At 34.6% G+C, this 13563-nt stretch overlaps 1 protein-coding gene across 1 annotated transcript in view; it reads left to right on the top strand.

The window, feature by feature from the left end:
• Positions 1-7978, top strand: part of LOC145303520 (TGF-beta-activated kinase 1 and MAP3K7-binding protein 1-like) — an 85550-nt gene extending 77572 nt beyond the window's left edge. Inside the window, exon 9 of the mRNA XM_080144965.1 lies at positions 7279-7978. Within this exon, the coding sequence (XP_080001091.1) occupies positions 7279-7308 (30 nt within the window). The 3' untranslated portion in view covers positions 7309-7978. The remainder of the gene's footprint in view (positions 1-7278) is intronic.
• Positions 7979-13563: the final 5585 nt, after the last annotated feature.

Genomic DNA, 13563 nt, shown 5'->3' with positions numbered 1-13563 from the left:
TGATGACATTTGTTTCTTGATTCATTTACGGTGAAGCCTAGCGTGTTGTGTATATCAACAGAGGTGTAAAATACAAAGTCAAGACAGACAATGAAAAGAAAAGGGGCAAGAGTATCTCCTTGTAAAACCCCAGCGTGGATGTCGAAAAATTCAGTGTCTCCGTGTGGCGACCTGACTATTGCTCAAGTGTGCTCATATAGCATCATGATAGCATTAATGACTTCGTTTGGAATGCCATTAAAGCTGCAGGTTTAGATAACATACATCCTGAAGTATGGAAGACAGGTAGCTTCAATGACATTCTTCTTGATTCATGCAATGCTGTATATAATCAAAACGTTATTCCTATATGGAGGGAAGGATGCATACTTCCCTTCCCCAAGAAGGGTGACCTAAGCATACCAAGTAACTGCAGAGGAATAACACTCACTCCAATTGCAGCAAAAATCTACAATGCCATACTTCTCAACCGTATCCAACCAAAGATCGAAGAAGTGCTCAGCAAGAACCAGAATGGATTTAGAAAGACACGCTTTACTACTAGTCAAATACTTATTGTCGGGAGACTAATCAAAGGATTAAAACCAAAAACATTGAGACAGTCATGCTCTTTGTAAATTTCTCCAAAGCGTTCGACTCTGTACATAGAGGAAAAATGGCCAGCATATTAAAACATATGGCATTCCAAACGAAGTCATTAATTCTATCATGATGTTATATGAGCACACTCGAGGAATGGTATGATTCGTACTAGGATAAAATCCAATACATTTGTGTGTGTGTGTGTATATATATATATATATATAGATACAGCATAATCACATTAACACACCGGTTTTCATCAAATCACAAAACTTAAACAACGTTGAGCTTAGCTAGTACCAGATGAGTGTCCATTTGAGAATTCTAGGTGCTGTATGTGCTCTCTGCTCATCTCGGCATTGTTTTCAGTCATCCTGAACCTCTACTTGCCAGTGGTATTTAACAATGCTGACTCAGAAGAGGTGTGTTTGGAGATTATGCAACTCTTGCCACAAAAATCCCACATACAGGCACCTTTACAGTGGGTATCCATAGTCTGTCGAGTGAAGGAAGCTCCCATATATACATATATTTATTTATTTATATTAGTGATGGACGATTCCAATATTTTTCCCGATTCTGATATAGTTACTGATTTCGATTTTTTATAAATCTCTAAAAATTTAACCATAAAGTTATTTTCTCATGATTACCATAAAAACACATGTTAAATGTGCATATATTTTCTCAAATGTAAAAATACACTTGTGGGGTGGGGATGATCTACAGCTTTTAGCTTTACTGCTAATTTAAGATAAATAAATATTTATTTTATTGTTACTACCAGCAACTGAAGGTTTTGTTTTAATTAAATGAAAAAAGATAATTAAAAGAATCGTTTTTGGCATCAGAAAATCGGCACAAATTTTTCCGATACCAATATCGTTTCCAATTTTTCCAATTAATCATCCCAACACTAATATATATATATATAATCGAAAAGCTTGGTCACCGCAAAATATCCATGGCAGATTCAAATGAAAAATATGTGACTAAAATTTTGTTTCTTTATCAACAAAAAAATGGTACTTAGGCATTACTGTTATTTAGGACTTTTTTTTTTTTTTTTAAGAACTTTTTTAAATCAAGAAAAATCTATCCTAAAATGTCAAAGTTTTGTGTAACCTGGAGGAAAAAAAAAGAAGAAATACACAAAAGTAATACAATTACATAAAATGAAATATTAATTAAATGAACATTTATTGAATTAAAATAAAAAATTTTAAATTCTGAAAATTTCTTTTCAAAAAAATGAAGTCACACACTTTCCAATAATGACCGTTCAAAATTATAAATTTTAAGTCCTATTTTTTACATTTGTTTTCATCAATAAATTTTTATTTAATTAATATTTTATTTTGTGTAATTGTATTTAGTGTATTTTTTCTTTTTTTTTTTTTTCCTAAAAGTTAAGAGAGAATATACCGAAACCATCAGAAAATGCATCAAAACACATAAATAAGGAACACATGATTTCTGGAAAATCTACAACAGTGTAGTACATAATGGGCAATCAACCATTTCCCTATTGTCCAACAACCATGAGGTTGTTTGCACGGCAACCGAGAAGGCTAACATGCTTGCCAGTTGGTTTGCCTCAAATGCCATATTGGACCCAGTAAGTCACTCCCTCCCTGATTTTCCTTTGCAGACGGACGCTACACTAGATGATCTGAAAATCACCCGTTCTCAAGTACATGTCATAAAAAACCTAGACACCTCAAAAGTATGTGGACCCGATCTCATCCCGGCTGTGCTATTAAAGAAATGTTCAGTTGAGGTTGCTCCAGTCCTCTCCAAACTTTACAACAAATGCCTTAACGAATCTTGCTTTTCTTACTGCTGGAAAACTGCCTCTGTAGTACTAGTTTTCAAGAATTCTGGCAAAAGAACTGACCCATTCAATTAGCTTCCTCTTCATTTTCGCCAAAATATTTTAGTCCTTAAGTAACCAAGTTCTAGTCCATCACCTTACAGCTGCTAAACTTCTGACTGACCAACAATATGGATTTAGAAAAGTCCGTTCTGCAGCAGATATCCTAACTGTAATCTTTGAACTTATATACTATACACTGGACAAAGCAAACGAGGGTAGAGTGATTGCCCTAGATATATCTAAGGCTTTTGACAGGGTGTGGCACAATGGTCTTCTCAGGAAAATCAGATCATATGGTATCACTGGATAACTTAGTTAAATCCTTCTTAAGTAAGAGAAGAATCCAGGTCGTACATCTAAACAATATGATATAAATGCAGGTGTACCTCAGGGGTCTATCCTTGGACCTTTATTATTCCTAATATTCATAAATTACCTCCCTGATAAAATTGTCTCTGAGATGAGTGTATTTGCTGATGACGCCATGCTCTATAACAAGCACAAGGGGAAAAACAAATGAACACATATCTAAGGAAATGGCAGAAACACTAGATGAAGACTTCTAATCTGTAGTGGAATGGGGACAAAAATACATGGTCACATTCAATGCTGCCCAGACTAAGCTTTTTTCCTTCAATAATTACAAGAAACCTTCTCTACCAGCAATAGCAATGGCCAAAAACATGTAACCTGAAAGGACTTCCTTTAAACTCCTCGGCCTAACGTTCACAGGGAACATTAGTTGCACAAGTAAAATCCAAGGAAATCCAAAAGGCCAAAATCCACGGATTTTGGTCTTTTGGATTATTTTGGACCATCTTCCAATTACGCTATTTCCTTGGATTTTACTTGTGCAAATGGAAATTTAATTAACTTTCTTGGATTTACATTTTTGGATTTTACCGTCATTGGATACTTTACCTTTCACCAGACGATCCATTCACGTCAAATCACCTTTTTCTTCACTCTGTACCCTATGCTTCACGTTTTGTTATCAAGTAAGATCTTTGACTTACTTGCAGTTTCATCAAATACTTTTGTATGCAAAATCCGATCCCACATTTTGCTAATTCCTACCCTCTGATGAGAAGGAAAGTATTTCTTTGAAACTCTGCAGATTAAGGACTATCCACTTATTAAGTGTTTCCTTTCAAATTAAATATGTTTTTCAACTCTTTTTCAAAGTGTTTTTTAACATGTTTTATCACCTATTTGTTCTTTATATATATATATATATATATATATATATATATATATATATATATCATTTTTCATGTTGACAACCCTTTGTGTTGTCATCCAGTGTGCATGGAAATAAGCAAGATTTGCAGAGTTTTAGTAGTATAATAAAACTCTCCGATTAGATCAGAGTGAGGGTAACTATAAAAGTGAGAATTATTTGTGATTGCTTAATATTATCATCGTATGCAATGCCTGATGACCTTTGCACTCACAGACTACATTAATAATCTCCCTGAGATGACACATCACACCGTCATGGAACCTTTTCACTTGACTGATATATATTTCATGTTCCCATTTCATAAAGAAGAGTTGCTTTGTAGATTTTGCACTTCCCTTAGATGCTAACGTGCTGGTTTCTCTTGAAGATTCCCCTACACTGTTCTTACTTTGTCCAACCTAAGCAGGTTTGCTTTGTCCAACTTAGCGGTTTGCTTAGACAGTGCTTTTTAGGTAGGTGAAATTCTTACATTGTATCAGAGGATCATCCATAATTCTCACTTCAAATAGTTCCACACCTCGGCAGTCTTACTGAATGATAGTGGTTTTGCTTTAGAATTATCAGAGTTATCTCCCTTGGATTTATTCTGGCTGATGTTAGAGAATATGCTTTCCTGTCCAGAAATTAAAACTAAAAACATTGTTCCACCCAATTGTTCTGCCATGCCTAAGAGTGTCATTCATCTCCTCTTGGGAGGATGGCTTCTAAAATGCTTTGTCTCTAAGTCATGCAGCCTTTACTTATTCATTGTTTAAGCATAGTTATCTATCTCCTAGCCCAACAACATATTTTTCTCATTGGAATTGGGATCCTAATATTTTCTTTCATTAGTACTTACATCTATTGTTCTCCCCTGATATATATTATAGTGCCGCAACAAATGTAAAAGTAGGAATATGACATATTCATTAGCTTTTCAGAAGTATTCAATCTTCAAGTTGAACTGAGCTAAAGCGCTAGTGAAAACATTATATACTTTCTGCATATAAGTCATGTTGTAAGTCATTAATGCAGGCAATATGAATTGGACCAAATGTATAGAAAATATTGCCAAGTTTGCTGCAAGGAAAGTGGACCCCCTTTACTAGGCTAGAAAACTTTGCACACATGCCAGTATTATATAGCTCTATAAGACAACCACTAAATGTGCATGTATTGTTGCTTCATCCGGGCTGGTGTACTAACCACTAGTTTCTCACCTTTAACCTAATAAATCCCACACTCCAGCCACCATCTCATCGCCACAATATTGCATCCTTTATTTTACAAGTACTTCCACAGAATGTGCTTCAATGAACCTGCTGCAATATCAATGATCGATATCAATACACCCGTCTAACACGACAATCAGCAAAATACCACTCCATCTCAATAGCTTCTTTCCTTGAACTGCTTCCCTTTGGAATTTCCTCCCTGTTTCTTTGGCTGTACCAACTTTCAGAAACTTAGATGTAAAGTGAATAAACATCTCATTGCATAACTGACGAATTTATTAGGGAAGCAAAACTTCTTGAGTGCAGATAGAGCCATTGTCCTGCTTACACTTTTCCTAGATTTGCTTAAGGCAGAATATCCATGGTATTTCTCCCTTTCTTTAAACCGCACTGTGTCCCTGGTTGCACATGTGGTGTGATAGTTATTCAATCTATTCAGAAATACACAAGAAAGAATATTACTAGCTACGGATAAAAGTGATATTCTGTGAGAGTTGCCACACTCCATTTTAATGCCCTCCATAAAGATTGGTAATGTTAGCATCCTATTTTTTTTTTCTTTTTACTAATGAGCCACCGGTTATTAAAGCCAAAAGCCATCCAAGGATAACGGTTGATGAGATGAATGGATTGTCAGTTGAATAACAGTGAACCAGCTGCCTATTCTTTTGCATATTATGCAACTGATTCTGAGGAGAATATGAGCATCTCCACTTCGACTGGCTGTTTGACTTGGTTGAGGATTTTTAGAAGGCGGCTATCTTGAGCTTTGGTAGTGAGTAGTTAGCCCTGGCGAATTGATTGTTTGGTGTTCAAGCATTTCTGGAAGGACATTGTGAAAGGCACATGCTTCAGGTTCAGAGCTTGTCTGGAGACAATATTGAATACACAAAGTGTCTTCTTTTCTTTAAATAAAGAGTATTCGACAAAATAACACCTCGGTCGTTTTTTGATTGATGATGCACGTTTTGTTCATCATTTCACTAAGATTTTGGATTAGCAAATGGTCGGCTTCATGAAACCCACATAGCATTAAATCTTAATGTTTGACTATTTAAATAAAGCATACAAATATATATATACACACACGCACACACACATACGCATATCCGTATTCTTGTTTATTTGTTTGTTTGTTCACAATGATGTCATGGATGAGGTCATATCATTGTGTATATATATATATATATATATATATATATATATATATATATGGTTATGCTATGATGTCATAGAAGCTAACATCATATTTGACATACATAGCGTCACAGAGATGCCATGTATGACATCATGTATGGTGGGGGAAAAAAAATGAAGATTCTGCGGCCAACCGCTAGTACATATATATATATATATATGTATGTGTGTATGTATGTATGTATGTATGTATGTGTGTGTATATAGTGTGTGTGTTTGGATTCTTAATCCGGCAGGGGGATGTGATGCGTCTAATGTGTTAGGTATAAGTTAGTGTTAAGTTCATGCTTGCATGCCTTCTCGCTTCCAGCTAACACTGCTGGCTAACCTCATGGTAAAAAGGGAGCAGCTATGCATAAGTTTTCCCTGTAGTACATAGCCTCTCCATCATCAAGACTCCTACAGTGCCTTCACATTTGCCACACACAGTAACTGGGTGCTTTGCGGCCCCAGGCTAAACTTGTAGAAGATCTCGGGGTATTAAAGGACCCTAGAGGTAGTGCGTTATGGCCCACTGATGTGTGGACATGTCCTCGCACACTACCACCCCCTACCCCACTGTCTTGTGGGTGCCCTTGTTTGGGCAAAGATTAGGGGAACCAATCCCAAAATAAAACACCACTGCCTTGTAGGCAAAAGACTAAAAGATGGGAACTCTGACTTCAAATCCTACTGCTGCCTTGCAGTTTTCCTTAAAAAGCTATGGAACCTCATCTAGAAAGAAAAGGCATAGTAGCAGACACAATGGGCGACTGTTTACCTCAATGAGATTACTTTTGGCCAGAAGCTGCGGCCTCCTCTGCTGCCAGTCGTCGCGAGTTCGCTCCACTGGACATGAGCATTGGAGATTCAGAGGGTGTCTCTCTGATGCACAACAGATACTGCACCTAAACTGCACAAGCAAGTTTGGAACCAAGTTGGGAAGTCCTGTGGCAATGGAGTGAGACTACCCCACCATTGAGGGATAAATCACTGAGGGCCCCAACTAGTCATCGTCAAGACTGACGGACTGCATGATGATGATATGTATATATCATAATAATCTCTTTACACTTGGAATGGCTTCCTCTTCATTGTGAATATTGTTGAATACAACTTCATTAATTATTTGATATTTCAAATTTTAATGAAATTTCACACTTGGATTGTTTATGCTTGAATTTCAGATTCTCTATGTGAAGGTCCAAGTCCCATGATGAACGTTGGTCTGAGAACATGAAAAGAAAAGAGAGAGAGAGAAATGCCTTTAATTTTTATGAACTTCGTTATGTGTTGGGCTTGCCAGAGAGATGGCATCTGATTTGGCAAGCCAGAAGGGAAGTTGACAGTTAGCACCAATTAACACTGAGTTCACATATGAAAGATATTCAAAATCTCAAATCATGAAATGTAACTGCTGCTGCTACTACATGTTCATTACAATTCTCCAGCTCTCATCTCACGGCCTTCATTGTAGCATGAGATTTAATAAATCTATCATTTTCATACATCTGATGTTTGTCAAATAATTATTTGCTTGTTTTTTTTTAAGAATAAATTTTCAGCACTCCATCTACAACAACAAAAATGTTTAACACTCCATCTACAACCACAAAAATTTTCAACCCTCTGTCTACAACCACAAACATTTTCAGCATTCCATTTACAACCACAAAAATTTTCAACCCTCTGACTACAACCAGAAAAAATTTTCAGCACTCCATTTACAACCACAAAAATTTTCAGCATTCCATCTACAACCACAAAATTTTCAGCATTCCATTTACAACCACAAAAAGTTTCAGCATTCCATTTACAACCACAAAAATTTTCAGCACTCCGTCTACAACAAAATATTTTAAGCACTCCATGTACAACAACAAAAAATTTTCAGCATTCCATCTACAATCACAAAATTTTCAGCACTCCATTTACAACCACAAAAATTTTCAGCACTCCATTTACAACCACAAAAATTTTCAGCACTCCATCTACAACAAAATATTTTAAGCACTCCATGTACAACAGCAAAAAATTTTCAGCATTCCATCTACAACCACAAAAATTTTCAGCACTCCATCTACAACAACACAAACACTCCATCTACGTCCACAAAAATTTTCCGCAGATCTGTATTGCAGCAGATGAGAAAAATATGAACAAAAAAGCTGATGGACAGAATGGCGAATTTCACTATAATTTTAAATCAAATGAACAAAAAATGTGAATGAAGAAGTAGCAAAGGAGAATAGAGAATAAGAAGAAATAAACAAAAGATATTTTTTGGCCAGCAACAATATATCCTAGATGGTAAAAGAAAACTGAATAACTTGTAAACACAAATGTTGCAACCAGAAAAAATATGAACTGATACTATCTCAGGCAACCATAAAAAGAAGCCCACATATATAAAAAGAAACTGTGAGTTTATCCTCTCTCTCTCTCTCTCTCTCTCTCTCTCTCTCTCTCTCTCACTCTCCCAGGCCACCAGAAAAAAGAAGTTCACATATATAAAAAGAAAGGGACTGTGAGTTTATCCTTTCTATTTCTGCCTCTCTCTTTCTGTCTTTCTTTCATGGACCTTTTGTGTTGATATGACGGATTTTGCTCAGTGATTTTGATTAGTAATATAGGTTCCATACCCAGTGACCTGATTATCTTCATTTCTGCTTTATTTTTATTTCTTTTAGTTTTTAATATATCTCTTGTTAATTTTAATTAATAAAATTCATATTAATTTTTTAATGGTGTCATCTTTGTTATTCTAGCATGTATTCGTTGTTTGAGATTTCTTTTTATCTGTCTTGAGAAGAAGGTATCCCATCCCTATGTTTCAGTGACATTTTGCCACAAATCGCAGGGAACTTTCTTTTTGTATTAATTTGTTGTTCATCATATTCTATCGGACCTAACACAATAAGAGTGGCGTAACAATCTACAAACATAAAAATTTTCAATGCTCTGTCTACAAGTAAAAATTTTTAACGCTCTCTCTCTACAAGCACAAAAACTTTCAACACTCCATCTACAATCGCAAGAATTTTCAACAATCCATCTAGAACAGCAAAAAGTTTCAGCACTCCATCTACAACCACAAAATTTTTCAGCACTCCATCTCCAACCACAAAATTTTTTCAGCAATCCATCTACAACCACAAAATTTTTTCAGCAATCCATCTACAACCACAAAATTTTTTCAGCACTCCATCTACAACCACAAAATTTTTTCAGCAATACATCTACAACCACAAAATTTTTTCAGCACTCCATCTACAACCACAAAATTTTTTCAGCAATCCATCTACAACCACAAAATTTTTTCAGCACTCCATCTACCACAAAATTTTTTCAGCAATCCATCTACAACCACAAAATTTTTTCGGCACTCCATCTACAACCACAAAATTTTTTCAGCAATCCATCTACAACCACAAAATTTTTTCAGCACTCCATCAAAATAACAAAAATTTTCAGTACTTCATCTACAACAATAAAAATTTTCATCACTTTATCAACACCAACAAAAAATTTTAGTATTCCATGTACAACAACAAAAATTGTCGGTGTGGCTGCGACCAGATTCATCTTTTTATAGACTAGAATGGTTTTAGTATTCTGGCCCTTTGCAAATAACGATACTGAAATATCAAAACCTTATAGATCCTAGGTTAACCCATCACCATAAAATAGGCCTTTAAGATAAGGTGAAAAAGACAGGAAAGACATCGCTCTGAGTAATATTGTGATAATGGTATAAATACAAATAAGATAAATAATTATTTTCGGCTTCATGCCCAAGTTTGTTGTTTTGTAATTTATAGATTATTGTATTCTTACTTTAAATTGTATTTGTCAAGCCAATAAACTAAATATATAAGATAAATAATTATTTATTTGTGTTTTACATAGCTTAGAAATTAATATAAGGTAGATGCCCTTACTTTCAAGCTGTGATTCGGCCAGTGCCGCGGGCAAAGGTATATCAGAGTGGTGATACCAACCCCTTTGACGATTAGACCCCAGAAAGAAGAACAGGTCGCTTCATTTCATCATCTGTTCACTGTTCAGTCAGGTCAATGTAGTAGCATATATATATATATATATATATATATATATATATGAATATACGTTTTATTTTTTATTACCTTAACTTTCTGTTAAGTTACATTATTGTAAAAGTCTGAGGAAGCTACAGACGACCAAAAAACGGCCGGATAGCTGAAACAATAATGTAACTTAACAGAAAGATACAGTAATAAAAAATAAAACGCATATTTGCTCTACAACAGTATTGAGCACTTTCTTCAGTTTTTATTAATTACCATTTCTACTAAATATATATATATATATATATTATTGGTCATGATTTAGGTATAAAGTAGTGTATATAGCCTTGTTTTTAATAAGAATATTCAATGTTTATATATATATTATTCCTTATTGGGATTTTTTATTTTTGAGATGAGCATTGTATGTTAATTTTATTTTATTTCGGACTATTAGTCTCATCTTATCTTTTTATTGGTGCACAACGTTTCGGCCAACTTCCTCTGGCCTTCGTCAGGTGGTAACCGCGACGGATAGGAACTTCGAATCTCCTAACTGCATTCTCAGCCATCACTGCCATCCGTAGTTGTTGTCGTCTCACCACATTTTTTTTGACTAATAGTCCGAAATAAAATAAAATTAACATACAATGCTCATCTCAAAAATAAAAAATTCCAATAAGGAATAATATATATATATATACCAATCGGTACGGACCCGACTATGGAAGATCAGATAATAAATAAATGTGGATTTATAAGATCAAAGAATCCAACCTTGATCGCCCTTCGGGGCCCGTGGCGCAGTTGATAGAGATGTTGAATCTCTACGGTTCCAGATGAACATTGTTTGAAGATAGCGGTTTCAATCCCACCCAAAGCGTGCCAGAGGTAATTGGTCAAAAATGTGGTGAGACGACAACAACTACGGATGGCAGTGATGGCTGAGAATGCAGTTAGGAGATTCGAAGTTCCTATCCGTCGCGGTTACCACCTGACGAAGGCCAGAGGAAGTTGGCCGAAACGTTGTGCACCAATAAAAAGATAAGATGAGACTAATAGTCCGAAATAAAATAAAATTAACATATTCAATGTTTCTTTACTTATTATATATATATTTTCAGCAGTCACATTTCTTCATGGTTTGGAAAAACTTTTTTGTATCGCATGTATCTGGTGTCGCTGTCAAGTCTATCTCCTACCCTTTTGCTTTTTTATTATTTTATTTGTTTGTATGTTATTTTGTAAAATATATCTTTTTTGTACATTTTGTATTACATTTATGCCAATTTTTATTGCAGTTTTTACAGCTGCATATGTACATGGTTAAGATTATTCTAAACATAATTAAATCAGTTGTTAGTCTCTCGTGTATATCAGGAAGCTAAAGGAATCACAGTCAGCATTCCATCTACAACAACAAAAATTTTCCCACACTCCATCTACAACAGCAAAAAACTTCAGCACTATCTACAATCACAAAAAAATTTTAACACTCCATCTATAACAACAAAAATTTTCAGTACTCAACTTTATAACTTAAATATATTTCGGAATCAAACTCCATCCTCAGTAATCCGACATTTCAAAGTACAACCGCTGAGATAGAATGTGTAGATCTTTAATACTGACTTTTCTTTCTCCAACTTTACAACATGGCAAGAAAGAAGAAGAAGAAACAAACAAAATACTGAGGATGGAGTTTTACTCCGAAATATATTTAAGTTATAAATTTCAAACAAAATATTTGTTATTTTTCTTAAAATTGTGTTGTAATTTGGCCTTCAAGCAAACTTGATGCGTATTTTATTTTATTCAAATGAAATTAATGCTTCTAGAACAGAACACACGCCCCTAACGTCAATCTCGCATAGCCAACACACCGTTCCCGACATTTTAAAATACAACTGCTGAGAGAGAACACACGAATCTTTACTATTGACTTTTCTTTCTCCAACTGTACACCATGGCAAGAAAGAAGAAGAAAAAAGAAACAAACAAAATACTGAGGATAGAGTTTGACTTCAAAATATATTTAAGTTATAAATTTCAAACAAGTAAAATATTTATTATTCTTAAAATTATGCGGTAATTTGGCTTTCAAGCGCACTTGATGTATATATATATATATATATATATATATATATATGTATGTATGTGTGTGTGTGTGTGTGTATATATATATATATAGATGTTATTTGCTTTTGTTTTCGTGATACGTTTTGAATGAATTCAATTCGCTAGATTCAGCCACTCTGATGAGTCGTAGACGACGAAACACATGTCAGTGGATAATTATATTTTAAAAATAATATATATATATATGTGGGTGTGATTCAGAGGTTAAGGAATGAGGGTGGAGAGTTGTTTGTTTTGGCTAGAAAGCTGATGGCACCCAAGTCATATGTATATTTATATTTTTAATTTTGATCTCACTACCATATATTAAATTCAATATAATAATCGATAGGGAATTGTCTCTATAATAATAAATCCGAAATCTGCATGAATTGAACTATCATATTTAAGCGTATCTTATGACCAGGCAATGATGGACTATGTGTGTGTGTGTGTGTGTGTATATATATATATATATATATATAGAGAGAGAGAGAGAGAGAGATACAATTGGAAATATTTTAAGTTTGGCAGGCTATGGAGTAAGTGTGGTGATTGCTGAAGTGAAAGTTATTGACAAATGATAAGAGAACGGAAGGAACAATGGTTGGATGGGTTAAAATGTGTTTAGTTAAGAATAGAATAGACAGAGGTAATCTTCCTCCCGATTGATCCACCCCAACACTTTTTAAGGCCTTGTCCCTAATTTATTACAATCGTATTACCATTTTTTTTTTTAGCAAATAAATCATTCAAAATGTACTGTTCTGTCCTCGGTGAAAGGAGGGGAAACTTTCCTAGAATGAGTTAAATTCTATTTTTGTCCCAATTCTGAGTTTTTTGTGGGAACTAGATTTTCACCCTACATTAAAATCCAATCGTGTGTGTGAAGAGGGGGGAGGGGGTAAGTAAAAAAGGGACATTGTCAGCATTTCTAGTCACGTAAATTTACATCAGCTACAAAAACTGGAATTTTAGGAAGATCTCTATCATTCCAACAATCATAAGAATAACTGGACTCATGAAAAAAAATTTCAAAACTATTTTGCAAATATACCCAGTGAACCAAGTGCACGAGTGATTCAAACAGTTGCACGTCAAGGGATGGTTAGAATCTTAAAAGGATTTTTTAGTTGGAATATATAAGATAACGGGTGAATGTTTGGCACTCATTTGGATTCCTCCTTCATCCCCGGTTTGAAAAAATTGATGAGAAAATTTTTTTAAAAAATTGATGAGAAAATTTTTTTAAAAATACAAAAATTTATGAATTTCAACAAATGATATTAAGGCCCTGAGGCCACTCGA

This window comes from Euprymna scolopes, chromosome 19 (genome assembly GCF_053919585.1).
Source record: "Euprymna scolopes isolate OS-2025 chromosome 19, ASM5391958v1, whole genome shotgun sequence".
Taxonomy (NCBI): Eukaryota; Metazoa; Mollusca; class Cephalopoda; order Sepiida; family Sepiolidae; genus Euprymna; species Euprymna scolopes.
The sequence above is the reverse complement of the archived record's forward strand: the minus strand, read 5'-3'. Positions and strand labels throughout refer to the sequence as shown.